Raw genomic sequence first — 26,501 nt, forward strand, 5'->3', positions numbered from 1 at the left:
TTCTCTCTGCTGTATTCGGCGCATGTGACAAATAACATTTGATTTGATTTAAGATTTTGCCCTATAAAGTCTATGTATTCCATATACAGTGATTTGCATTGTGGCCAATGTGATGGACGGCGTAAAAGACCAGCAACACTCCGTAAAAGTCCAACACTTCCCATGACCTAGCTTTTTGTTCAAACTCATCTGATTTGTATTCTAGGGACTATAGTGAGTAGACTGAACCCTGGTTTTATGGACACATGATCATTTTCTTTTCCTGTATGGTGCAATTTGTTTGTGCAATACAACAAAAATACTTTTCTGAAACATTACATTTAAAAATTGCATCCTTGAACAATAGCACCAGTAAATAAACAAGAATCATACAATCAAAATAATGATTTATTTTTAAAAAATTACTTATTACCTATTATGTTCTTGACATTCATTTACTTAAGCTCCACTATAATCTTTATTGTATATAAAGTAGTAATTCTCTTTAGTTTAGATTTTTACACCATGTCGTTATACAATGTTTTTAATTTTTTTTCACATACTTTTGAAATTATGCACTATGCAAAGCTGGGGGAAAAAACTATTTTTTCTTATCATACACATTTTACCGCAAACTTTTATATTGAAGGCAAAAACCGGAAACCGGAAGCCTTAATGTGGATAGGAACCAGCTAGTGTTGGATCCTCCCATGACACTAATCCGATTTGATCATTTGACAACTGATCAACAACATCCGGTTCACCAGGTCAAATAAATATTATTTTCCGCAGTTGTTGTTTATTGAAAATGGGATATTGTGAATATATGAGTTGGATTTCAGATAATAGTTAGTGCTTTACGGAATTCTTCGGACGTCCCTACCGTAAACCCTAACCCAGCGCTTCCCTAACGCAGTCCTTGGGACCCCAAGTGGTGTACGTTTTGGTTTAGCACTACACAGCTGATTTAAATAATGAACTCATTATCAAGCTTTGATTATTTGAATCAACTGTGTAGTGCTAGGTCAAAAAAGAAAATGTGCAACCCTTAGGGTCACCAGGACCGAATTTGGGAAATGCTGCTCCAAACCTAACCCCGTACCGTTCCCTTTTAAAAAAACATTGAAGTTTGAAACTGCAGTCGACTGGTATTTTGGACGCAGTATTTGTAGCATACTGCAGGTATAGTGCAACCTTTTCTCGTAAGTGTTACCTTAACCGTTTGAAATGTCAACGTCATTGGGGTGACTTCAGCATTGGGACGTCCCACGGAACCCGTTTGGACGTCAGAAAATAGGTGAATACTGGCATCTACTGGTTTAATGAGGAGCGTTAGAAATGACATTTTCTAGCAAGAGAATTCAGCTTTCCCAACGTAGTATGTCAAAGTGTTGTGATATGGAATCTACATGGAAAATACATTGGATTTGAAAAACTGTTTGAACAACTTGTTTTAAGGGTGAAATGTCAACAGCATGATGTCATCATGGTAACCAAATTTCAACATAAACCTCTATGTTGAATTTGTACCTTTGAAACAAGGCCAGATATTCAACCTTATATCCACTATCAGAAGAAAAAATAATAGGTTGGGCAGCACCATCCGACTGGAGAGTTGGATCTATCTACAGCTACCATTCGGTCTCCTATCCAGGGTTTTAACCAAGCCTAGCTATGATATTTGTCACTGAATATTATCAATGATTGTTGACAGATCTCCACTTAAAAACGAAATAGATTCACTGTTGCTATCAAAGCCATTCCAAAAAGTTAGGTTTAACAGAGCAAATCAAATGGGACCATACTTTATCAGACATATATCATCAATGATGCTATTCAGGGCTATATAGCATTAACAAAGTCATCAACAGCTATTGTTTCAATTCAACAAAATAAATAGACAATACAATAGGCCTAGGGTTTCAAGCTCTGGTTGTTGATATTTAGTGATATTGAATTGTGTTTGGTGGTCAACGCAAGGAGATGTATTTTCTGCCTGGAGAGTTACATCTGTGCCACCGACTTAGTCTGGCTTTAATTCCAGTTTGTCTTCAAATTAATGATTGACATGTTGGATTCACGTCTTCATCTCAAATAAAAAATCAAAGTTAAAGAATAGGACTAAGTCAAATAAAACTTTATTTAAAGTGCATTTAAAGCTTGATTTGATTTAGTCGTGTCCTTTAACTTGGATTTTTGGTTGAGATGAAGGCGTTAATCCAACATATCAATTATCAATTTGTCGCCAAACTGGAATGAAGCCAGACTAAGTCAGTGGCACAGATCCAAACGACAGAAACATCTCCTTCAAATGTTGATATTTGGTTGTGTTGACAACCAAACATAATTCAGTAACTTTTGAAATACAATTTAAATACAATAAATAGCCTATGAAACTTGTTGACAAGTCAACAATTGATATGTTGGATTAATGTCTCCAACTCTACCAAAAATAAAAGTTTAAAAAATGTGATTAAGCCAGTGTCTCAGATGGAAATATCCAAGCAGTAGATACAGCGCATTCAGAAAGTTTTCAGACCACTTGACTTTTTCCACATTTTGTTACGTTAAAGCCTTATTCTAAAATGGATGAAATTGTTCTACTCACACACACAATAACCCATGATAACAAAGCAAAAACAGGTATTTTTGCAAATGTATTAAATGTATCACATTTACATAAGTATTCAGACCCTTTACTCAGTATTTGTTGAAGCACCTTTGGAAGCGATTACAGCCTCAAGTCTTCTTGGGTATGACACAACGAGCTTGGCACACCTGTACTTTGGGAGTTTCTCCCATTCTTCTCTGCAGAACCTCTCAAGCTCTGTCGGGTTGGATGGAGAGTGTCGCTGCACAGCTATTTTCGGGTCTCTCCAGAGATTTTTGATCGGGTTCAGTTCCGGGCTCTGGCTGGGCTATTCGAAGACATTCGGAGACTTCATCCAAATCCACTCCTGCGTTGTCTTGGCTGTGTGCTTAGGGTCGTTGTCTTGATGGAAGGTGAACCGTCACCCCAGTCTGAGGTCCTGAGCGCTCTGGAGAAGGTTTTCATCAAGGATCTCTCTGTACTTTGCTCCGTTGATCTTTCCCTCAATCCTGACTTGTCTCCCAGTCCTTGCCACTGAAAGGATTGGGAGACTGCCAAACAAGGACTGCCATACATCCCCACAGCATGATGCTACCACCACCAGGCTTCACCGTAGGAATCGTGCCAGATTTCCTCCAGACGTGACGCTTGGCATTCAGGTGCCTTTTGGCAAACTCCAAGCGGGCTGTCATGTGCCTTTTACTGAGGAGTGGCTCCATCTGGCCACTCTACCATAAAGGCCTGATTGGTGGAGTGCTGCAGAGATGGTTGTCCTTCTGGAATGTTCTCTCATCTCCACAGAAGAACTCAAACTCTGTCTGAGTGACCATCGGGTGCTTTGTCACCTCCCATATCAAGGCCCTTCTCCCCCAATTGCTCAGTTTGGCCAGGCGGCCATCTTTAGGAAGAGTCTTGGTGGTTCCAAACCTCTTTTATTTAAGAATGATGGAGGCCACTGTGTTCTTGGGGACCTTCAATGCTACATAAATATTTTGGAACCCTTCCCCAGATCTGTTCCTCGTCAAAATCCTGTGTCAGAGCTCTGCGGACAATTCCCTCGACCTCATGGCTTGGTTTTTGCTCTGACATGCACTGTTAACTGTGGGATATTATTTAGACAGGTATGTGCCTTTACAAATCATGTCTAATCAATTGAATTTACAGGTGGACTCCAATCAAGTTGTAGAAACATCTCAAGGATGGTCAATGGAAACAGGATGCACCTGAGCTCAATTTCGAGTCTCATAAACAAAAGGTCTGAATGCTTATGTAAATAAGGTATTTCTGTTTTTTTATTTGAATACATTTGCAAACATTTTGAAAAACCTTTTGCTTTATCATTATGGGGTATTGTGTGTAGATTGATGAGGATTTTTATTTAATCCATTTTTGAGTAAGCCTGTAACGTAACAAAATGTGGAAAAAGTCAACGGGTCTGAATACTTTCCTAATGTACTTGTACATCTTCTTTAAATGTTAATATTTGGTTGCAACAACCAAACACAATTCATTACTACTTTTGTAATATAGTAGATAGCCTAAAGTTAAAATGAGTAACACAGCAATGGACATATTTTGACGTTACTGTAGCTATACATTTTCTCTTATATAGTCATATAAAGCGGGCATGTTCAAGATAGCATGAATAGGTCATCGCAGGTCTGTGGAGATCTTCACAATTGCTGTAATAATCTGTGCAGAATCATGAACAACATTGATCAATTGCACTATGTACTTTTATTGTAATCTCTTTTTTACACATTTTTCTCCCCAATATCCTATTGGTAGTTACCATCTTGTCCCATACGGACTCGGGAGAGGCAAAGTTCGAGAGCCATGCGTCCTTCAAAACATGGCCTTGTCGAGCCGCACTGCTCGCTTCACCCAGAAGCCCGCCGCACCAATGTGTCAGAGGAAACACCATACAACTGGCAGCCGTCGTCAGCGTGCATGCCCCCCGGCCCGCCACTATGAGTCGCTAGAGCACGGTGGGACATGGACATCCCATCCGGCTAAACGCACTTAACCCTGACGACAATGGGCCAATTGTGCGCCGCCTCATGGGTCTCCCGGTCGTGGCCTGCTGCGACACAGCCTGGGATCGATCCTGGGTATGTGGTGACACCTCTAGCACTGAGATGCAGTGCCTTAGACCGCTGCACCACTCGGGAGGTCCTGTACTTTTATTGTAATCTTAACTGTAATCCAGTTAATTTGGTTCTGCTATTCGATGAAGTAACACATTCATCTGTTTTATAAATAAACAAAATATCTGACATTGTATCCCATTTTTACTTTGCTGTGCTTTTTTTTGCTTTGAAAAATTCTATATATTTCCGTATTGTTGGGAAGGGAACATTCGAATTTCACTGTTAGTCTAAACATGTTGTTCATGAAGCATGTGACAAATACATTTTTGATTTGATTTGCTTTTAAAAACATGTTTTATTTAAGAACAAATTCTTATTTTACAATGACGGCCTACCCCGGCCAAACCCTCCCCTATCCCATACAACACTGGGCCTATTGTGTGCTGCCATATGGGACTCCCAATCACGGCCTGTTGTGATACAGCCCGGGATCGAACCAGGGTTTGTAGTGACGCCTCTAGCACTGAGACCGCTGTGCCACTCGGGAGCCCTAAATGGTTGAAAGTGCAGGGATAGACATTTGGGTGACAACTAAACCAAAAATGAGACATTGTTTTTCCATTGGAATTTGGTTATGCATTTAGACGGTTGAAATCATAGTGATAAAATGGAAATGCAACTAACATTTGGCTGTCTGTTTGAGTGGGTGAATATAAGTTGCAATCTCATTGATCAATGTTTCAACCAAATTTTGCTCGGTTATCAATGAAATAACGTGGTGTGCCCAGTGTGTTATTTATTTAAAATATATATATATATATACGGAGTCCTACAGTATCATTGTTTTAATTTAGTGTTGTTGTGCTGATTAAACAGGTTCATAGGATTTCTTTCACAAGCGTCATGCGCCCCCAAAATTTGTTTGGATGGCAATGGCTGGGGGGTGGATAATTGTTGGAGAATTTTACATTTCTAACACTCCTGAAACACATTTTTCTTGCAATCTAGAGCCATAATTACTATGCTTAATACTGTAAGTACATTTTTCTGCATATCTAAGCATACCTCTAGCGCTGTCTGTATCCTCCTGACTGGTGGTTATTTTTTTTAAAGGAACTAAATATGCTTCTCTACATCTCCTAAAATCTGGGTAAAAGATTGAAAGGGATGTGAGTCTTAAGGGTCTATCAGAGTACCAAAGGTGTACGTGTACGCACAGCAGTGTTCTAGAGTATTTGACCGTTGGCTTTCATACTTTTTGAAATTTCAGCACAGCTCAAGCAATTTCTCCAACTGTCAACACATTTAAAATAACAAAGAGACCAGTTGGTTGGGAATTGTGGGAAGGCGCTCATTTGGGCTGTGCGTCTCCCGTGAATGGTGGTCTTAGCTATGTCACAATGGGACGCTGGACTATCGAGGTCATCTGTGGATAATGATTTGCGCTTTATTCAGTACATTTAGAAATGACTTGCTTCTCTAAAGTCTACCAACCTTGCCAGCAGGCATGCCAGCTAAGATAGTTAGACAAGCTAGCTACTCTTCGCTGATGGCCTGAAATGGCTTCTTGGTACACTATATATACAGAAGTATGTGGACACCCCTTCAAATGAGTGGATTCGACTATTTCAGCCACCACTGTTGCTGACAAGTGCATAAAGTCGAGCACACAGCCATGCAATCTCCATAGACAAACATTGGCCTTACTGAAGAGCTCAGTGACTTTCAACGTGGCATCGTCATAGGATGCAACCTTTCCAACAAGTCATTTCGTGCCCCAGTCGACTGTAAGGGCTGTTATTGTGAAGTGGAATTGTCTAGGAGAAACAATGGCTCAGCCGCAAAGTAGTAGGCCACACAAGCTCACAGAATGGGACCGTAGAGTGCTGAAGTGCGTACAAATCTCCTGTCCTCGGTTGCAACACTTACAAGTACCAAACTGCCTCTGGAAGCAACGTCAGCACAATAACTGTTTCATGAAGCTTCAGGAAATTGGTTTCCGTGGCCAAGCAGCTGCACACAAGGCTAAGATCACCATGCACAATGCCAAGTGTCGGCTGGAGTGGTGTAAAGCTTGCCACCATTGGACTCTAGAGCAGTGGAAACACATTCTCTGGAGTGATGAATCACGCTTCACCATCTGGCAGTCCGACTGACGAATCTGGGTTTGGCGGAAGCCAGGAGAATGTTTACTGCCCGACTGCATAGTGCCAACTGTAAAGTTTGATGGAGGAGGAATAATGGTCTGGGGCTGTTTGTCATTTTTCGGGCTAGGGCCCTTAGTTCCAGTGAAGGGAAATCTTAACACTACAGCATACAATGACATTCTAGATGATTCTGTGCTTCCAACTTTGTGGCAACAGTTTGGAGAAGGCCCTTTCCTGTTTCAGCATGACAATGCCCCAGTGCAGAAAAAGTGAGGTCCATACAGAACTGGTTTGTCGAGATCGGTGTGGAAGAACTTTACTGGCCTGCACAGAGCCCTGACCTCAACCTCATCGAACACATTTGGGATGATTTGGAATGCCGACTTTGAGCCAGGCCTAATCGCCCAACATCAGTATCCGACCTCAATAATGCTCTTGTGGCTGAATGGAAGCAAGTCTCCACAGCAATGTTCCAACATCTAGTGAAAAGCCTTCCCAGAAGAGTGGAGGCTGTTATAGCATTAAAGAATGAACCAACTCTGTATTAATGCCCATGATGTTCGACAAGCAGGTGCCCACATACTTTTGTAGTGTATCTAGTTGTGAGATTGGTTCCCAATCTTGGCTAGCTAAAGCCAACTTCATAAAATTGCTAGGTGGCTAGTAGTATTACAGTATATATTAAACATGTGCCCGTGCGCGCCCTATGATTGCTTTCCCACTTGGTCGGTCTGCAACATGCTTATGTGTCTAGTGACTTTAGGGATGCGTAAAGCTTGATTCATTCCCAGAAATGATTTTTTTTCTCAAATTCTGGAACAGTAATCTCCAATGGGCAGATTCTGTGTATAGACGGAGAAATATTTGACTTCTCGATTAACAGAGATTACTGGAAGAGTAAAGTTTGTGAGAACCTAGAAGTTAACTATGACCTCATATTAGAATCCCAGCAAAAACCTGATAACTTGCACAGTGTAGTCCTCAGGCCTAGTGGGCTGCTGCATTTCCCAAACTATGAACATGTGAGTTTTTAATTTTCCCTGTATTTAGTCAGTTGTCAGTATGATATGTCACTCAAAGCACAGAACTCATTCAAACACCACTGATATAGTTGATTTGGGTAGTTTCACATGGATCGTAACATTCTGTGCATGAAATCTGCTCTTCTGGATTACAGAGTTATTGGCCTTTTACATGCTTGGCTTATTGCCTTTGTGTTCGCTAGGCAGGGTTTTTTGCAGGACATGCAGGAGCAGATGGGGAAACTGACAGACCTCCTAAAGGATGAACGGCGGTCCCACCAGCACAGCTGCCGTGCGGTGAGATATCTAGATAGTTTCTCCAACATGGTCATCTAAAGGGGACCTCTGACTCCTTCTAACTTCATCATGTCTCTGTTTCACAGCTGTTGGACGAAGCAGAGCGGAGAGCTGAGAGAGTTAGGCAGCAGCAACAACAGGAGATAGAGTAGGTACTTTATGCCCCACACAGCTAGCAGAGGTGGCGTCCTTTCATGCTAGACTGTCAAATTGGAATAAGGTCCTTTGACAAAGAGGTGATTCCCAGTCACCACTTCCCTCTGACTTACAGGCAGCTAATGCAGGCCCACAGATCAGAGATCAGTGCTTTAGTGACCCTCCATACCAAGACTCTGGAGGGGGAGAAGGGCTGTGCAGAGGAGAGATGTGGTATTAAACAGGAAACAATGACTTGTGGCAGCCTAACAGTTTAACTAACACTGTCTCTTCAACCTGTCCCTGTCCCTGTCACTCTCACCCTTTCTTTGCTTGTCAACCCTCACAGCCCTGCTGGAGAAAGAGTATGACTTCCTCAAAAGCTCCTTCCGCACATACAAGGTGAATTAGCCTTGCCACCTGTTGCCAGATGGCACCAGTCAGAACTTAGTGTTTCACATTTCTTCAGTGAAATGCACTGCAAAAAAAAGGTTGATTTATTTATTGAAAATTAAAATAGTGTTTTTTTCCCTACTGCTCTAGGACAGTATATTTGAGGAGATGCGTAGCAGCTGGCTAAGGAAGGAGAACAGCTGGAAAGAGGAGCAGGAAAGGCATCTCATGGACCAACTGATGCATTGTGAGGTTATTAACAATTGTGCAAAGTAGAGTGATTATACAGCTCCTCAGTTTCAGTGTTGACATTTAGAAATGGTATATTTCTCATCACTGACAGCACGTGAGCAGCTGAACAAAAGTGAGCAGGAAAAGGATAACCAAAGAAAGGCCTTTGAGGCAGAAATGGCAGAACTCCAGGCCAGGTTTGAGGAGGAGATACAGGTCAGAGGAGGATTGTCGCTACCAATGTTAACCTGAATTTGACTTATAGGTGGTTCGGACAATGGGATAGTTTACCTCTGAAGTCACTGAGCGTGTGTGGCTTTCTAGGTACTAGCTGGTGAGCTGACAGAGAAGGATGTAACCATCAGTTTGTTGAGAACAGCTTATCACCAGACACAAGAGCAACTGGATATTGTGGTAAGCTACTGATACTCTTATGTATCCTCTTCATTCAGAGAAACTGTCACTGAAGTTTCTGTTCAAACCTGCTAGTGATGGCTATCTTGTTGTTGTGACAGACCTGTCGTATGTCAGACTTCGGGAAAAACCCAAGCCAGCTTGGACCAAGACGCATGTCATGCATCACGCAAGAACCAACAGAGCCATAGTGCAACTCATGACCACACCAATACATGTTTGACCATTATTTTTTATTCTTCTGTCATAGAATGTGTCTTAAATGTGTTGTATGACATGTGGTGTCAAGGAGTACACTGATGTATTGAAACAGCAGCAACAACAAAATGATCTATATTGATTGAAAATGTTATTTTGTATTCATTTAGGAAGTCAATGTGCAAAGGAGTAAGAAATTGACCATTTAGAAAAAAACGTTGCATATTAAGTGCTCTTCGGTTGTTCTTGCTTTTTCTCTACAACATTTAAAAACACCCTTTTAAAAATCCCTGAAATGTTCTATTTACAGTTCTTTGGATATATTTATACTGAATTTCATTTTTTATATAAGGTGTAAAAACAGTTAACATTCAGTTTTGGAAAAACACAGCAGTTTATACTTGAGGGATCCCTGAGGTGTGCAGTGTAGACAGGAGTGTGGAGACAGTCTCTCAGTCTAGGGCAGTGCTATTCAAGTACTAGTCTTTTCCCCATGGATTAATATCGTCGGTGAGAGTCCACTCAACTAGTTTCTGAATCAGTACCCTGAATAGATGGGAAAGGTGACGACCATTAAAGAAATATGCTCTAGTGTTCTCAAGCCAATGCTTGTGGCTCACATAGTCTGGGAGGTGGTTCTTTGGGAATGGGAAAGACCACCCTCTTTCTGAGCGAGTATGCAGGCTGGGGCATCTGCTTCTTAATGCCATTTGTCTTCCTGCTGACGTCATCATTCACCTTGGTCAGGATGGACAGCAAGTCATACCCACTGGACAGAGAGAGAAAAATGAGAGGAAATCAAACATGATATTAATTTACCAACAATACGCTCACATCTGTACGTCATATTTCACTGTGTACTGATGGCAGAATCTAACAACAGAGAGACCAAGCATATTTCTGAGCACTAACCTGGGCACCAAGTTGATGAGGTTCTGGCACAACGACTGGATGAACCAAGTGCCCTGCCTCTTGTCTCTAAAAGAGGCAAAGTGAGGGACAGTGGCCATGCCCAGAAGGAAGTCAGCATCAGTGGGAATGGAGTCTCTGTGTACCACTGCATCAGTGCAGATAGAGCTGGAGGTAGTAGAGCTTGGTGCTGGGCCATCAGACTGGATGAACACTTGCTTTTGGTCCTTGTTGCCCTGACAGGCCTGGATGAAGAACAGCTTGGGCTTGTCCCTCAGCGAGCTGCACTCCAGTCCAGAGAAGGGCTCTGTGAGCTCCCTGACACTGACCTCCAGCCCGTCCACCCCGTAAACACCTCCCTCTAGGCCGTGGCTCAGAACGCAGCACACCAGGCAGTCCATCTGGCTGTGATCCCGGTTGCGCAGCTCCGTAAGTAGAGACAGTATCTTCTCCCGACTGCAGTCTGGCTCAGTCTGTGTCTCAAAGCCCAGCCACTTGAACACACTCACCAAACTCTCTAAAACACAAGTGGTTGTGGTTGAGCCCTGGTTCTTCAAAAGCAACCCACATACAGGTATTGGAAGTATTTCAGTATAGTAAGTATTACAAGTGAAGATGATCTTACTTTTGTCAATGTGTGTTCCCGCTCTTTCTTTTAACAGTAGAGGGGAATTTCTAAAGTCGCAGTTGTTAATGATCAGACAGAAACCTCTCTTTTTTCCTGTCATAGAATATTCTCCCAGTTCCTACAGAAAGAAAACACATGTAGAGCATTCGGAAAATCTTCAGACCCCTTGACTTTGACTTTTTCCACATTTTGTTACGTTACAGTCGGTATATTAAATAAAACAGTTTTCTCATCAATCTACACACAATACCCCATAATGATGAAGCAAAAACAGGGTTTTAGAAATGTTTGCAAATATATTAAACATAAAAACAGAAATACCATGTTCCCATAAGTATTCAGACCCTTTGCTATGAGACTTGAAATTGAGCTCAGGTCCATCCTGTTTCCATTTATTATCCTTGAGATGTTTCTACAACTTGACTGGAGTCCACCTGTGGTGAATTCAATTGATTGGACATGATTTGGAAAGGCACACACCTGTCTATTAAAGGTCCCACAGTTGACAGTTCATGTCAGAGCAAAAACCAAGCCATGAGGTCGAAGGAATTGTCCGTAGAGCTCCGAGACAGGATGGTGTCGAGGCACAGATCTGGGGTAGGGTACCAAAAAATGTCTGGAACATTGAACGTCCCCAAGAACACAGTGGCCTCCATCGTTCTTAAATGGAAGAAGTTTGGAACCACCAAGATTCTTCCTACAGCTGGCCGCCCGGCCAAATTGAGCAATCGGGGGAGAAGGGCCTTGGTCAGGGAGGTGACCAGGAACTTCGACTGGGGCGAAGGTTCACCTTCCAAGTCTCTGAATGTCCTTCAGTGGCCCAGCCAGAGCCTGGACTTGAACCGGATCAAACATCTCTGGAGAGACCTGAAAATAGCTGTGCAGCGACACTCCCCATCCAACCTGACAGAGCTTGAGAGGATCTGCAGAGAAGAGTGGGAGAAACTCCCCAAATACAGGTGTGCCAAGCTTGTAGCGTCAAACCCAAGAAGACTTGAGGCTGTACTCGCTTCCAAAGATGCTTCAACAAAGTACTACAAAATGTGATTCTTCAGCTTTTTTATATATATATATTTGCAAAAAAAATTGAAAAAACAGTTTTTGCTTTGTCATTATGGGGTATTGTGTGTAGATTGATGAGGGGAAAAACACAATTTCATCAATTTTAGAATAAGGCTGTAACGTAACAAAATCTGGAAAAAGTCAAGGGGTCTGAATACTTTCGTCATATACAAATCCATAATCCCAGAAACAACTAGTGTACCTAAAATAATCCATACATTAGAATCCGCTTTCAGTAAAAACAGGCACTGACATGACTTTGTCAACGCTCCTTTAAAAAGATCATTATAAGAGAAACCTCTCTTTTGGTGTTTCCTCTCTGAGGATCTGCTGGGCCAAAGTTCTTATTGTCTCCACATGAGGATGTGGATGAAACATGATGATACTCTATATGAGAGAAGACATGGATCAGGTAAGAATGCATCAATGATACAGCTAACAAACAGTGAGGCCAATGAGCCAACAGAGTGTGTGGAAAAGGGAAGAGTCAGCAGGCCCCTTTTGCAGATTGTCATTACAGATTCTCAATTGACCTTTAATGGGAGCAGCACAGTTGTCCCCATTGGTACTTAGGAGACTCAGCCCATGTGAAAGTCCTGCATCCATCGAATATGAGACTCTCCGAACATCTGTTGTGTGGATAGACCAAGATGACACAAAAAGGTCATGTGAGTTCTGTACTGTACTCCAAAACAGAGAACAAAGGTAGAGGGTGGCACTGCATGTTCAGTGTGGGACTTACCCAGAGAGGTGTCAGATCGATTCAGAGAGGATACCTGTAAATGGAAGAAGAGGTAATGACAAGTTACTACACAGACATGAGGGATGGCCATGGCCTCTGATGTGAAGACTGGCGGGGTGTTCCTGTTGATGTATGCTGTATGCTCCAATGCAGCAAATAAGTGTGGCCCCAAAACCTGGACTGAACATTAGACACTTACCTTGGCTGAAGGCTGTGAACACGAGAAGTAAGTGGGGGGAGAATGGCCATACTGTTCAACTAAGACAAAAAGAAAATGGAATGTGTAAGACAAACAGGAAATGGAAGGTGAGCATGTCATAACATAGTGAAGAAGATTTGACATTGACAGTACCCACTGGGCAGATTGTGTCATTTCAACGTGGACATTTTGGTAATATTTGGTTGAGACGTTGATCAATGAGATTTCAACCTTTATTCGCCCAGTCAAAAAGACTGCCAGAAATGTGTTAAATTCCCAAAGCTAAAAGCACAACCAAATTCCAATGGGAAAACAACATCTGATTTATGGTTTAGTTGTCATCTAAATGTGTTATCACCATGCTTTCAACCATTAAAAAGCTAAACAAAGTTCAAATGGGAATACAATGTCACATATTTTGTATTTACACAACTTGATATGTTATCACTGTGCTTTATCTAATAGCACAAACAAATGAATTGGATTGTAATTGAGATAACATTAAAAGTACATAGTGCAAGTGATCGATGTTGTTCATGATTCTGCACAGATTATTACAGCAATTGTGAAGATCTCCACAGACCTGCGACGACCTATTCATGCTATCTTGAACATGCACGCTTAATGTGATTCCATAAGAAGACATTTATAGTTACAGTAACCTCAAAATGTGGCCATGGATGTGTTACTCATTTTAAGGTTGAATAAATACTGTTACATTAGTTTGTAAGATATTTTTTACTTTCGGCAATTTACTGTATTACAAAATGAATATTGAATTGTGTTTGGTTGACCACGCAACCAAATATCAACATTTAATGCTTGGATAGTTTCATTAGAGCCACTGGCTTAATCCCATTCTTTAACTTTTTTTGGTTTAGTTGGAGATCCAACATCATTTGTTAACTTGTCGACAAGTTAATAGGCTATTGACTGTATTGCAAAAGTGATATTGAATTTTGTTTGATGGTCAACAAATTCCATCTGGTCTACAAATCAATAATGTATATGTTAGATTCCCGTCTCCATCTCAACCTATAATCAAAGTTAAAGAATATAACTAAATCAAATGAAATGTACTTTATTTACAGTGCATTTAAAGTTTGACTTAGACCTACTCTTTCATTTTGATTTTCGGTTGAGATTGAGACGTGAATCCAACATATGTATTGTCTATTTTTGTTGTTGAATTCTGGGTTGAATTGAAACAATAGCTGTTGATGACTTTGTTAATGCTATATAGTCCTGAATAGCATCATTGATGATATATGTCTGATAAAGTATGGTCCCATTTCATTTGCTCTGTTAAACCTACCTTTTGGAATGACTTTGATAGCAAAAGTGAATATATTTCGTTTTTAAGAGGTCACTGAAAATCATTCTCAAGATAGCACATGAATAGTAATCAGTAACAAATATAAAAGCAGGGCTTGGTTAAAACCCTGGATGGGAGACCAAATGAACAGCTGAAGATCAACTCTCTAGTAGGAGGTGATTCAATGTTGATTCAACCAGTTTGGGCCCAGTGGATAGTGACAGCTCCTATCTACCTGATAGTTCACAAGAGACAGGCCGCTTTGGAAGCATGGAGGCAGCCTGAAGGAAAGCAAATAAAACAGGCATGAGAGTCTGTGAGGATTATACTGTAGTAGCTTATCAAGATATGAACTGAAATATGTCCATGAGAACTGTATATCAAGATGTAAGAAATAAAAAAGGAGTGCTGACGAGCATTGTATGTTACCTGGATTCCTGCATGAGCTTCAGACACAGATCTTGGTCTTAACTGTCCCATCCCTGTCTCTTGAGTTCCTGGCCCTGATTGAATAGCATAAAACATCTCAGTCATATCCCCGTTCTAAATCATTGACAGGCAAGGGATTGGATTGTTCAGCATATAAGTGATTTACCAGATAAGGAATTCTGTGTCTTATACTTTTTTATTTTTTGTTTCAACACGGGGCAGACACTTTCAATAATTCTTTCAAGAGTCTTTAGTTTTACGATGCTCAAAATATCCATTTTCTCCATTTCCAGGAATAATTGCAAGGTCGTCTGAAAGAATAAAGCAAAATGTGTAACGTCAGTTGGTCCATCAAGATAAGCACTAAATTGCACAAAATACTGTCAAAGGTTACTGCCCTACTCTGGACAACACATATGACATTTTAGACTGTTCTGACATACTCACCAGGTTGTCCTCCAGTTTTCTACGAGGGAGTTCATTACTCAACAAGAACTTGATCCCCCGCAACTCATCTCGAGTGATGTTCTCTGACAGGTCATACAGCATTTTTCTGCAGATGGTTAGATACAATGTGTCATTCACTTTTCAGAGAACATCACAGTATATGGAGTGATCAACTGTAACACAACGTGGGTTTATATTCGTGTCATGAGTGGGTAGTTGTCTTTGTCTGTATTCAATTGTGGGGGGAGGTGTATGGATTCAGATGTAGTAATCATTTAATTCCCAGCCACTTCCGACAACACTAAGCCTGGGGATGAGGTTATAGTAAATGTGGCCTATATATTCACCTATAAGGAGAGATGTGTCTACTGGTTGTTGGTAGCTGGTTGTTGAGGCCAAGGCCTCGCATCAAGCTGTGCCGCTGGATGGTGAGTAGTAGGTCAGCAAGCAAGCAAGGTTGATCAGGGGATAACAGTTCTTGGTCCGTCAGCATAGAGAAGAGTTTACTAGCTGTGGTCACTGAGTTCAGGTCTTTACCCAGTAAATCTGTACAAAGAAATGCAAGTGCTTCTACTTCTTCACTGCTCAGGGCTTGTTCCACCTGCAACAGCAGCCTTTGGAAATCCATCTCCTGTCGAAATACCAATATGATTGCTATGTTTGATATCTATAAATACATATTGTGATTTTACAATCTCTGTACATGGTATTAATATAATGTCAGTTGAAAATATCAATTAGCCCAGGTGAGTAATCAATTAGATAGCCATCTAGTGCAGCAACTGTCAGGGGGATGGGGACCCCTAGGGGCCTCAGTGAATTTTCTAGTTTGTCCCAGCATAATTATTTTTTTTAATTGTCTAATTTTCAATTTCCACCCGCATAAAAATCAGAGAGGAAACCATGGGGGGCAAAACATGTATATTCTATAGAAGAGCTCATACTTAACACACTAGAAGATTATGCTCACATAATTATGTCAAACAGTAATACGTCTCTTAAACCGGGTGTACACTACGCGTTTTTGGCCCCGATTTAGCTGTCCCATAGAAGTTTTTTTAAATCGGAGACAAAACCCCCCATGTCATTGCCTAATCTGGGCGCGCGGCCGTCACCGAAGCTGGTTTAATGTGAGCGGCTCAGAGACGCAGTCCGAGGGGTACCGATCTCGTCTTTCAGGAATCCCAGATTTCCCGGTATTTTCAAACGTTTTATTTTAACAGCACACAATCTGCAATGTTCTTGTGATGTGCCCTGACAAGTTTTGAGAACGGTGATCAGCGACAGCCAATGCGAGCTCGCCAGAGAAGAAACCAGTGAGATGATGACGTTGTTTCGCGTCACCAAGAAGGTGTAGACTCACAAACCGGAGCGATGACTACTACTAGTAGGCGTCTGCACTTTGTACTTGCCTTTAATTAACCAACGCGTCGATTCGTTACAGCTCTGAAGTGCACAAACAATGTTTTTTTGCGAGATAGCGTGGTATCAACAATCCGCACGACCAAGTCAAATATCTTGCAGTGTGTGACCGCCGTCTGTGCCACATCGTTTAGTGACATGAAATGCGTCTAATGTGATAGGCTGAGCGATGTTAGGATTCTGAAAGTCATATAGTGTGTACACCCGGATTTAGCCCACACTATTGTAAGGACCCTGGGTTTATAAGCACGGAAATCGACCCTGTTTCATTAGACTATTATAAACGTAAAGTTGAGAATGAGAAACCATGACAAATCTACATTAATTCACCCATAACAAGCCATACACTCTGTCCAATAAAAAAAATAGCACACTGTCCAAAAAGGCTATACAGGGTATAATACCATTGTTTTACTGTTTAATTAGAACAAATGCCCCACCCAAGAACAAGTTTGGTGAAAGTATAGCTGAAGGACGGAGTTGAGCGTTCCTCGGCTAGGAATAATACGTTCGAAGTGTAAATGTGCGTCCTGATATTTCAAGTCCAAACAGGCCTACCTGTACTTTTGGAGAGGTAACATAAACAACAGGAATATCAATTTTTTCCAAAGATCCTGTCTTCTTCCCGATAACAACTACAAGTCATTTTATTTCCTTGAAAGTACCGGGAGGTTTCGTTACAAGTGGCGTGAAGTCAGTACAGTACTTCGAGCTTTCCTCACGCCAATTTCATAGGATACGCCCCGTTTCAATATTTCCAACCAATGGTCTCACCCTTTCGAAATGTTGCAATGTAGCTGTAATTAATATAGATGAGTCACCCTAATCCTCACAAACGTACAGTGGCGTCCATGCATTGTCATACACACGACAAACACTGATGGTAATATGTTTTATTCAACACATCAAAGGTAGAAAAAGTCAATAGGACATATGGACTTGGTTGAATTATAATGTGTGGTTAAAGAATAGATCTACTCTTGACCCCCCTGGTGCGAGTGATGTGATTTAAAATGCCTGGTCCAAAGTGCTGAACCTGGATCTTTAGCCATCCCTGAGATGACTCCTTCAGTTTGGAGAAGTTAGTCTGTGAGTCCTGAACAAAAGATTCTGCAAGATAAAGTCGGAAAAAAACGATTCATTACTAGTGATGAATATGTTTCAGTCTGAGATTTAAGCATGGTTATGTGTACAGATCAGATCCCATCATCTCATCATAATGATCTTTTAACAGTGACTTGCAATTGACTAAATCAATGATATGTACAGCAACACACAACGTAGCAGTCATTATCTCACAACACACGTTTATAGGCTACTTCTGTGTTGTATTCATGGCACCAGATCAGCCTTGATATCAGTTGCAATAGAAAATGTATCCCGTACACACAGACAGAGCCTAACTCGGCTCCTTAAAAAGTATCGACGCCCAAACCGTAAACTGGAGAGAAAAGTGTCAGAGACAGGTACTTACTGTCAGTGACGAGTGAGCGCGTTGCAGTGATCTGCTCATGGGGCCAAGTTAGCTGCCGCCTCCCCAGTCCATGGGTCCGGGACAGGACACAATCCACATAGATGTCCCAGAAGACCTGGGCCAGGTCCCAGAATAGAGCACTGTGCTTCCTGTTGTCTGACGACTTGAGGAACACCATCAGGTCCCAGAAGGCAGGCACGGTGTCAGCGATCCTCGGGGAGCGCATCTCCAGCAGGAGCTCTGAGGAGGAGGTCCAGCACTGTGATGCCCTGCTCAGAGTCAGGGGGTCCACCTGTCCTGGCTTCTGACCTTGGAGAGGTACTACACATACACAGCCCACGAGCAGCACTGTAGCCAGAAACATGTTGAGCATTGTAGTATCCATCTGTGTTGAGACAGAATGTAAATGTTGGTAAAACATGAACGACGCCAATATTCACCAAAACAACTTTGTCTCTAATCAAACATAATGTTATCCCTGCATTCTATTTTCAGAATGGATATTTGAATTAGGCTATTGTTAAAGATAGCCCATAGGAATGTACATGTTCTCAGAATAAACTATTCCCTTGAAATGGTAAAGATTAAAACATAGTTATTTTTACCATAAAATACAAATAAAGTAATATGTTCCGAACAAATATCAGGCACTCTATTTTGAAGTATGATTTTTTTTATAAATAACATGCCAAATATTGATGGAAAGTAGGCATATAACTGTTGTGTGAGGAAATATCATAAAAGTGAAAGGCCTACTAAGCTTTTATTTTAAACTGCTTTATTTCGAATAAAGTACATTTTGCAAGATTAACCTGGCAACAAATATTTCTCAAACAAAGCGTTCAAATTTCAGTTTTTTATTAAATCTACACGAAAAAGCTCGTAAAATACAACATGTGCAAAACAGGGACTTACCTTTTGTAGAGTGATGTAGTTTGTGCAGCCCTCGATGTTTAGATGCGCATCTGTTTGCTCTCAAATACAGTACGTCAGTCTATCTAAGGGGGATGGCCAAATAGTTTATTAGCGTTCCAATGGAAGTGATTGAACACTGTCTGACTGTCACATGCTGATTTCTATTGGACAGGTTCATCATTTGCATAAAATGTGAATTGAAATGTACATTGTTACACATCATTCTTCAGGAATTTTACACTGGAGGGAGGGTTATTTCATGTCCACAGAGGCTATAACCTAGACCTTCCTCTTTGGCAGTGCGTCAATCTGTTCCTTTGTTTTTAAATCCCCTATACAAAAACATAATAAACAAAAACAACAATATTTCATTAATATATTAATAATCCATCTGAATAAACTTTGTCAAGAACTGAAAAGGTGGTTTTATGAACAACCTTGGATTAGGCCTCTGGTCTGTGGTTAAAGCTGGTATTAACAAAACAACAGGAACTGTGACTATAAACCTTTCAGAGATATTATCAGACATATTTCTTGGTAAGAAAGCAAGTCCAGGAGTAAGCAAGTAAACACATGTTCAAGAAACAGGCTATTTGGTTGATTCTTTTCTGTTGCATGATAAATGTTTACTGAGTAGGTCATAGGTTAGTAAAAACGGACCCTATTCATAATGAAACAATTGGTTGTTTAAACCCCCCCAAATTTTGGGGGGAATCTCCTCTATTTTCAACCTTGTGCAAAGAACCTTTACTTTATTCAGATATGAGAATTTCTTACAGAACTTCTAGGAGAATTTGCATATCCTAACTCACATCTCAGGGATAAATACTACCTATTTCAAGCAGTTTGGGTATAACCATATTCCTGAGTGAATGAGTCAGACTGCTGCACAGCCATGAGTACAGCCCAGCTTCATTCAAGTTGAAGAGTCACGGAAAGGAAGACAGCAGGAGATCTGACTCTGGGTCAACTTGGAAAGTCCTTATTTCCGGTTGCAGTGCAAACGAAACACACAGGAGTACTGGCGTGCTACGTAAGCCGTGTGCCAATGCTTTTAGTGAAATGCCACATGCATGCGTGATCTGGGAGTTAATTGGAGCCTTAGTGAGAAGCCATAGATAAGTGGGCTGCGGTGGGCTACCACCAAGTTATTCATCCTTCTAATGACACCTTAAGAGAGGTTTTATGATGAAAGTTCCACATTTTCTCTCTCTGGTGTTTTGACGGGATAAGACACTAGAATTGTCTTTCAATTAAAGGAAGCAATCACCTCAGAAAAATTGGGAATATTAAAGTTCAAATCATAATGTTAGAGTGATTATAGGCAGGAAGTTTAGGAATCATTATTCATTAGATGGTGTAAACATTTGGAAAGGTTTTGTTACACTGTACATATGTGACAAAAGCTTCAACACTTTGGAGGACTTTATTTCGTTTGAGTTTGAGCTGCACTTCCTGGCTGATGACTCGATCTCTTCGTGACACAGGGCCCACCTACATGTTTATAGTACGCTCAAAGTTCATATCACACACGTCTGAGAACAGGAGGTGGTCAGTATCACATGATGGATTTATATACCGACTTAAGCACAGTACAACATGCTCTAACCTCGTATTCATTCTCTACTGCACTTTTATAGCTTGACTGCATTATTTAAAGGTCCAATGCAGCTGTTTTTATCCCAATATCAAATCATTTCTGGGTAACAATTAAGTACCTTACTGTTATTTAAAAAATGTAAATGGTCAAAATGAAAAATAATTGCTTCTTAGCAAAGAGCAATTTCTCAAGCAATAATTGTGCTGGGACTGTCTGGGAGTGGTCTGGATGAGGGGCCTAATTGGACGAGCTTAATGGGGGGGATATGTAACCTAAAAACTAGTTGTTGTTAGCAGAGAGGTTTGAAACTCTCTTTGTTATTGATCTAATAAATTATACCGCCTGGTGATGTCGCCAGGCAGGCCAAAACTCCATCCCACCAAATCAGGCTTACATTTCTGCCGGTCTTTTCAAACAGCTCTTACACTAAAACAACATTATCATCATTTTCACAATTTAACCTTTTTATTCCCAACCTCATAGTGTGTAAATATATGTAAAGCACAGGAAAAATCACATTTTGACTGCACTGGACCTTTAAGCACAGTTCTACAGTTCTAAGGCTCAAAAGAAAGACAGGGGCTCTTGGATAAAATACTTCAGTAGTTTATTCGTCGGTCCAACTGTACATGATGCAGTGTTGATAGGGACACGAGATGATGACTAATATGGAGGTTTACACAATGCCAGTGCTATGGCAGCACCTGGAACACACCAACTGTCTGTCTGTCAGCTGGGCTGGAAACTAAAGTCCTGGAAAAGTAACCTGTTGAAGCCTCGGCACATACAGTATGTCAGATTAGAAATGTCATCTTAGATTGGTGGAAAAACACACAAAAATAACATTTGCCTTTGATTCCACAAACGTAAAAGGATGTTCTTTTCACTTGGATGTATGAATTTAATTATGCTTTTCCATTCTTTAGTTCAGTACTTTGAAGCTAAATGAAACGAGATGTGGGAGTGGCCGAATACAAAAGGTTGTCTGATTCGCAAAGGTTTTTGTTCCATGTTTATACTGATATCATTATTACATTTAATAACCCATAAGTTTGTGCAATATCTTTCTTTGCATAGAAATAAAAGTTAAATGTTTTGTTTGTTGACATGCACCTATCTTTTGTAGCGTATTTTAGCTTGCAGATTTTTGGGACTCCCTTATAGAATTATAAGCCCACTATAGTGTGAATGCATGCAGCGTACCAGTAGAACTGAACTTGATTTCTAGCAAGAGTTTATGGAGAGCGCCAAGCTAGCCAGTATAGTGGGTGTTGATGAGGACTGTTAAATAGTGACACCACCTGGTAACACAGTTGGGACTAATCTGCAGGGACACACTGCATGCCTGTCTGCAGCACTGGGAGAGAGAGGCACACAGACTGCAGACAAAGGGGAAAGTGCTCTGTGTGCGACAACATCCAAACATTCCACGTGATTGATTCTTTGGCTTTTGAGTCACTTCTGGAAGTACTTAAGGAACCCCATGACATCAGTCATAGACTGGATAATCCGCGATCATTCTTTCTGTCACCATCGCTGTTCCCCTGACCTCTAGAGAAGACACATGTAGACCCCTAAATCTGACCTCTCATCTGTACTGTGTATACTGAACCTGACCCTTGACCTCTATATTGGATAAATACAGAATGTAGCGCGTGGTAACACCTAATAGACAGACTATGACATTGTCTGGTTATCCATAGCATTTTGGCCCAAATCATAATTGCGTTACTGTTTTTCATTAACATTGCCAAAAACACCCGCTATACAACATGCTTAAAGATAAAACAGAAGCAGAGTGTGTCAGTGTAAAATGATATGTTATAATTCAGAATCTGAACTCGTTCTCCTCTTTTATGTACAATGTTGCCCGATATATGCTTCAATTTATTGAATGTGGTCTGCATTTCCCATTTGGGTTCTAGCATGCAGTCCTCTTCCTCTCATTGTGGTGACCTAAGGAGGAGGAGCCTGTTCAGGGTACCACCGGGTTTGTTTTTTTAATGAGGCTATTCTCCTCCATCTGACGATTCAGTAGTGATTTCTCTCTTCTTTTTTTGTTTGTTTGTTGATTTGCTGTGTGTCGTTCATAGCTTTGGTAGCCATGCAAAGTCCTTTAGCGAGGGCCCCTCATGCCAGAGCCAGCGAGCTGCACGCTCTGTGCGGGAAATCATGCCTGGTGAGAGAATATAATGGTGTGAGTTCCGCCTGAACGCCTGTGCACTGGCACTAACGATGAAAGGAAAAGGAGAGGAGTTCTGTGGCTCTAGAGATCAGGATGGGGTTGTTAGGTGGGTGGGGTTGAAGAAGGCTGCATTTCTACATGACTAAGATGGAATTTGTTAAATTGTCCTCTATTTCGTTTTCAAGTAAATCTAATGCCAAAAATCAGCAGCTGTAAGTGCAGTCCAGAGGATCCCTCTGTGCCCTTCGACCTCTCCTCCGGCCTTATATGGCACTGGCGTTGGGGTCGTACCGCCGCTTCTTCACATTTCTTCGCGTTCAGGGGAGAGTTGGGGAAAGAAGACAGGGATCAATACATGGTATATTACTGATGATGGTGGTACAGTCAGTGCACCGTGGAGAAGCAGCCACACTCATCTCTTAGACAACAGGAGCCATATCTGTTCCTTTCGCACTGGACCGCTCCCTGCAGCTACGCGCTTCAGTGAGGTCACTAGATCCCCCCCTAGATTGATTTGATATGTTCACTATTGGTATGTGTAATGCTGTCGTTAAGTCTTTCCGATTGACCTATGAGTCAATTCTTCTGCATTGTAATGACATCCATTTTGTGTTTCAAATGTGTTTTGTGTTTCATAATATGGTGCTGGAGGCAATGAGAAGAGGCTGTGCTAGTCCATGTGGCATACAGTTAGCTTTCCAAAACACAAGGACAAGGATAGGACACGAATCTCTCATTACCATCTCTGACAGGAAAATATATTAGTTCCATTCAAAACATTACCATCTGGGGGGAGAGAGAAGAACCAACAAAAATGTACTCTATTAAAGGGGGAAAGAGGAGACAACAACAGCACATCAACAACAACAACAACGACAACAACACCAACAACAAGATAACACCAACAGGAGAGTTATGCATAACCTCCCCGTAATGTGGCTTGATGTGGGGCTTCTAGCAGTCTGTCATGCACCTGTTTCAATAGTAGGCCAGTGGGAGGTGGCACTATTGATGTGCGTGGTGGGTCATGCAGCTCAATGCGCCGTGTCTGTACCAGGTCTGTGAAGCAGGCAGCAATGGCAGCTGGTGTGGGCGGGTCCAGGAGTCCTGCTCTGCTCTAGGGCGGAGCCTGGCCATCCAGGTGGGTGTGGCCAGCCATGGCACAAAGGCTGCGGCCAACAATATGGCCCTGGCTTCTCTCTCACCACTTCCGCTTAAACTCTCACCCTTGAACCCTCGTACCAGATTGAGAAAAAGATTATGGTAGTGATAAGAGTATGGTAACCCAGGAGCATGTCATCCTGAGTTGGGCTCAGCCTTTGTGCAATGAACTGACCTTCTCCAAGTCAACCAAGTCTACATGCAGAAATATTTTTTGGGGTGAGAAACATGATGTGTTGCTAACTGGCATGCTTTGGTGGCTGCAGTATAACACTTATCAACTCCTTCTTTCTCCTACTTTAGATTTAGGGTGTGTAACACTCCTGTTGCTTGAGACAGCAGGCTTACTAGCGAGCGATTGGCACTTGATTCCTCAGATTAGGGAACGTAGCATACTGCATCACACAGTAAACTAGCTGGCTATGTATTTTACACTGAGTACACAAAACATTTAAGAACACCTGCTCTTTCCATAACATAGACTGACCAGGTGAATCCCGGTGAAAGCTATGATCCCTTATTGATGTCACGCTAGTGACCACTCTGCAGAGCTGCCTCCATGACAAGATTAATGACAATAAAAGCCAAACAGTGTTTTTACCCTAATTGAATATTGTGTATATACACTGAGTGTACAAAACATTATGAACACCTGCTCTTTTCATGACATAGACTGACCAGGTGCATCCAGGTGAAATCTATGATTGCTTATTGATTCGTTCCACTTCAAATCCACTTCAATCAGTGTAGATGAAGGGGAGGAGACAGGTTAAACAAGGATAATTAAGCCTTGAGACAATTGAGACATGAATTGTGTATGTGTGCCATTCAGAGGGTGAATGGGCAAGACAAAATATTTAAGTTCCTTTGAAGGGGGTATGGTAGTAGGTGCCGGTTTGTGTCAAGAACTGCAATGCTGCTGGGTTTTTCACACTCAACAGCTTGGGGGGGATGCAACTCAATATTAGGAAGGTGTTCCTAATGTTTGGTATGCTCAGTGTAGACATGTACAATCTGGAAGAGTATGTGTAAAGGAGGTATAATCTTAATCCATAGACTAAATTAGTAATAAGAACAGTTTGGTCTACAAGTGCTCTTATAAAACTGATGAAATTATTTTTCTGCTACCCCCCCAAAAAAAGAATATATGTTATATTGTAACATACGCCAGATAGGTGCAGTGAAATGTGTTGTTTTACAGGGTCAGCCATAGTAGTACGGCACCCCTGGAGCAAATAAGGTTTAAGTGCCTTGCTCAAGGACACATCAACAGATGTTTCACCTTAACGGCTCAGGTATTCAAACCAGCAACCTTTCTGTTACTGGCCCAACACTCTAACCGCTAGGCTACCTTCCGCCCTAACCAGCAGGTTTAGTAACTGTATTGAACATGCACGTCAAGCTTTGAGCTGTGCCCGTCTTATCAGTTTGAGGTTCTGCCACAGACGCACAGATGCCCACCACCTCTCCAACATAATCTCTATGATAATCACCCTATATTACTGAATGTGGACCTTTATTAAAGTAACTGTCCAATGTTTCCAGATTTCTATGAAATATGTGTTAAATAGTTTTCCTTCCAATTGTACTGTTAAAAAAATGTTTTCTGTGTTCGAATAGTGTGGGCGTATACTGGTCATTAAAAATATTAATGCGAGTAGACTATTGATTGGCCAGCTGAGCCTCCTCAGGAGGATGGCATCATCCTCTATGAGGAAATAGCAAGCATTTTTTTAAGTGGGGTTTTTTAAGTGTTTTTTTCCCCTCCAATTTATGCTTTGGCCAAAAATACGAGTATAAAATGAGTCAACAACATTATTTGGGCATGAGTTAGCAGAATATTAACTTTTAAAAGTGAGATTTTCACTTGGACAGTTACTTTAAGACAATGTTAAGTATCATGAGCACAGGCAAGATTACTTTAAATATGTCTATGTTAAGTGTGTGTTCACGGCTTACTATGTAAGTCTATGTGTGGTTGACCTGACCTACGTATCAGGTATGTTTGTGTGTCCCCTCGGGTCTATATTCTGTAGCAGGAGCTCAAACCCTGGTGTCTATAAGCAGCAGCAGGGATGCCAGAGTCACGGTAGGAGAGACATGCGGCGTGTTGCTTACTTAAAGCCCCATCCAGTCCCCCCCAGCACTATGGCAGCTACCAGGATGGCTCCGGCGATGGAGCCTATTATAAGATTGGTGGCACTAGGACCTGCGAAGGGTTATGGGGGAGAAAGACAATGAGCGCCTCACGTATGGCATTTCTCTACACATGGATGATCTTACACAGATGTTAAGAACAAGAACACATAGCATGAGAATACCCATTGAACTGACTGATTACATCTGTGGTTTATTTTTTGCATGCTCATCAGACCCTCCTACAGTAATGTTACCATGGTAGTAGTGATCGTGAATGTGATGTAGCCCTTTGCTTGTAAATTCAAAGGTCAAGTCTACATTTCAGGGACCCTATTGTCTATTGTCTACGGGCGGAGGTTCTGAAAAGACAGACCACTA

The 26,501-nt window shown here is 41.4% G+C and overlaps 4 protein-coding genes across 7 annotated transcripts in view; 1 reads left to right on the plus strand and 3 right to left on the minus strand.

The window, feature by feature from the left end:
• The first annotated feature begins 772 nt into the window (after nt 1-772).
• LOC124043893 (flagellum-associated coiled-coil domain-containing protein 1-like) lies at nt 773-9,541 on the plus strand. Its single transcript, XM_046363000.1, has 9 exons — nt 773-1,276; nt 8,032-8,125; nt 8,212-8,273; nt 8,397-8,494; nt 8,610-8,662; nt 8,804-8,900; nt 8,997-9,100; nt 9,209-9,298; nt 9,400-9,541. Exons 2-9 carry the CDS (start codon nt 8,051-8,053, stop codon nt 9,487-9,489), a joined length of 669 nt encoding a protein of 222 aa, XP_046218956.1. The 5' UTR covers nt 773-1,276; nt 8,032-8,050; the 3' UTR covers nt 9,490-9,541.
• LOC124043892 (caspase-8-like) lies at nt 9,513-17,365 on the minus strand. The gene is made up of 13 exons (XM_046362999.1): nt 17,208-17,365; nt 15,575-15,858; nt 15,228-15,333; nt 14,947-15,091; nt 14,781-14,854; nt 14,587-14,632; nt 13,037-13,095; nt 12,838-12,871; nt 12,629-12,724; nt 12,394-12,482; nt 11,031-11,151; nt 10,409-10,922; nt 9,513-10,265 (listed from the first exon to the last, which is right to left on the minus strand). Exons 2-13 carry the CDS (start codon nt 15,853-15,855, stop codon nt 10,094-10,096), a joined length of 1,737 nt encoding a protein of 578 aa, XP_046218955.1. The 5' UTR covers nt 15,856-15,858; nt 17,208-17,365; the 3' UTR covers nt 9,513-10,093.
• Nucleotides 17,366-17,610: 245 nt separating this feature from the next.
• LOC124044415 (protein FAM237A-like) lies at nt 17,611-18,487 on the minus strand. Its single transcript, XM_046364056.1, has 2 exons — nt 18,124-18,487; nt 17,611-17,759 (listed from the first exon to the last, which is right to left on the minus strand). The coding sequence occupies exons 1-2, from the start codon at nt 18,485-18,487 to the stop codon at nt 17,611-17,613; spliced, it is 513 nt and encodes a 170-aa protein (XP_046220012.1).
• Nucleotides 18,488-21,228: 2,741 nt separating this feature from the next.
• The window catches only part of LOC124043894 (disintegrin and metalloproteinase domain-containing protein 23-like), a 39,080-nt gene continuing 33,807 nt past the window's right edge, over nt 21,229-26,501 (minus strand). The window contains exons 25-27 of one of the 4 annotated variants that reach the window (XR_006840404.1): nt 26,103-26,193; nt 23,878-24,058; nt 21,229-23,132 (exon numbers count right to left, since the gene is read on the minus strand). Coding sequence is in view for 2 of the 4 variants with exons in the window: in XM_046363002.1 (XP_046218958.1) it covers nt 23,087-23,132; nt 26,103-26,193 (137 nt within the window). In the remaining 2 variants the exon portion in view is untranslated. Of the gene's footprint in view, nt 23,133-23,796; nt 24,059-26,102; nt 26,194-26,501 lie in introns of all 4 variants that reach the window. The other 3 variants (XR_006840403.1, XM_046363002.1, XM_046363003.1) reach the window with 3 other exon arrangements.

This window comes from Oncorhynchus gorbuscha, linkage group LG09 (genome assembly GCF_021184085.1).
Source record: "Oncorhynchus gorbuscha isolate QuinsamMale2020 ecotype Even-year linkage group LG09, OgorEven_v1.0, whole genome shotgun sequence".
Classification (NCBI taxonomy): Eukaryota; Metazoa; Chordata; class Actinopteri; order Salmoniformes; family Salmonidae; genus Oncorhynchus; species Oncorhynchus gorbuscha.

Excerpts from the sequence above, each read along its gene's own strand:
- LOC124043893 (XM_046363000.1), top strand. The coding sequence starts at position 8,051 with ATGCAGGAGCAGATGGGGAAACTGACAGACCTCCTAAAGGATGAACGG. Across the intron at positions 8,126-8,211 it reads ACCAGCACAGCTGCCGTGCG|CTGTTGGACGAAGCAGAGCG; the intron begins GTGAGATATCTA and ends TCTGTTTCACAG. Across the intron at positions 8,495-8,609 it reads CTGTGCAGAGGAGAGATGTG|CCCTGCTGGAGAAAGAGTAT; the intron begins GTATTAAACAGG and ends CAACCCTCACAG.
- LOC124043892 (XM_046362999.1), bottom strand. The coding sequence starts at position 15,855 with ATGGATTTCCAAAGGCTGCTGTTGCAGGTGGAACAAGCCCTGAGCAGT. Across the intron at positions 12,872-13,036 it reads GTTCACAGCCTTCAGCCAAG|GTATCCTCTCTGAATCGATC; the intron begins GTAAGTGTCTAA and ends TTCCATTTACAG. Across the intron at positions 12,483-12,628 it reads CTGTGCTGCTCCCATTAAAG|AGTATCATCATGTTTCATCC; the intron begins GTCAATTGAGAA and ends TCTCTCATATAG.
- LOC124044415 (XM_046364056.1), bottom strand. The coding sequence starts at position 18,487 with ATGTTTCTGGCTACAGTGCTGCTCGTGGGCTGTGTATGTGTAGTACCT. Across the intron at positions 17,760-18,123 it reads GCGCTCACTCGTCACTGACA|AATCTTTTGTTCAGGACTCA; the intron begins GTAAGTACCTGT and ends TTTATCTTGCAG.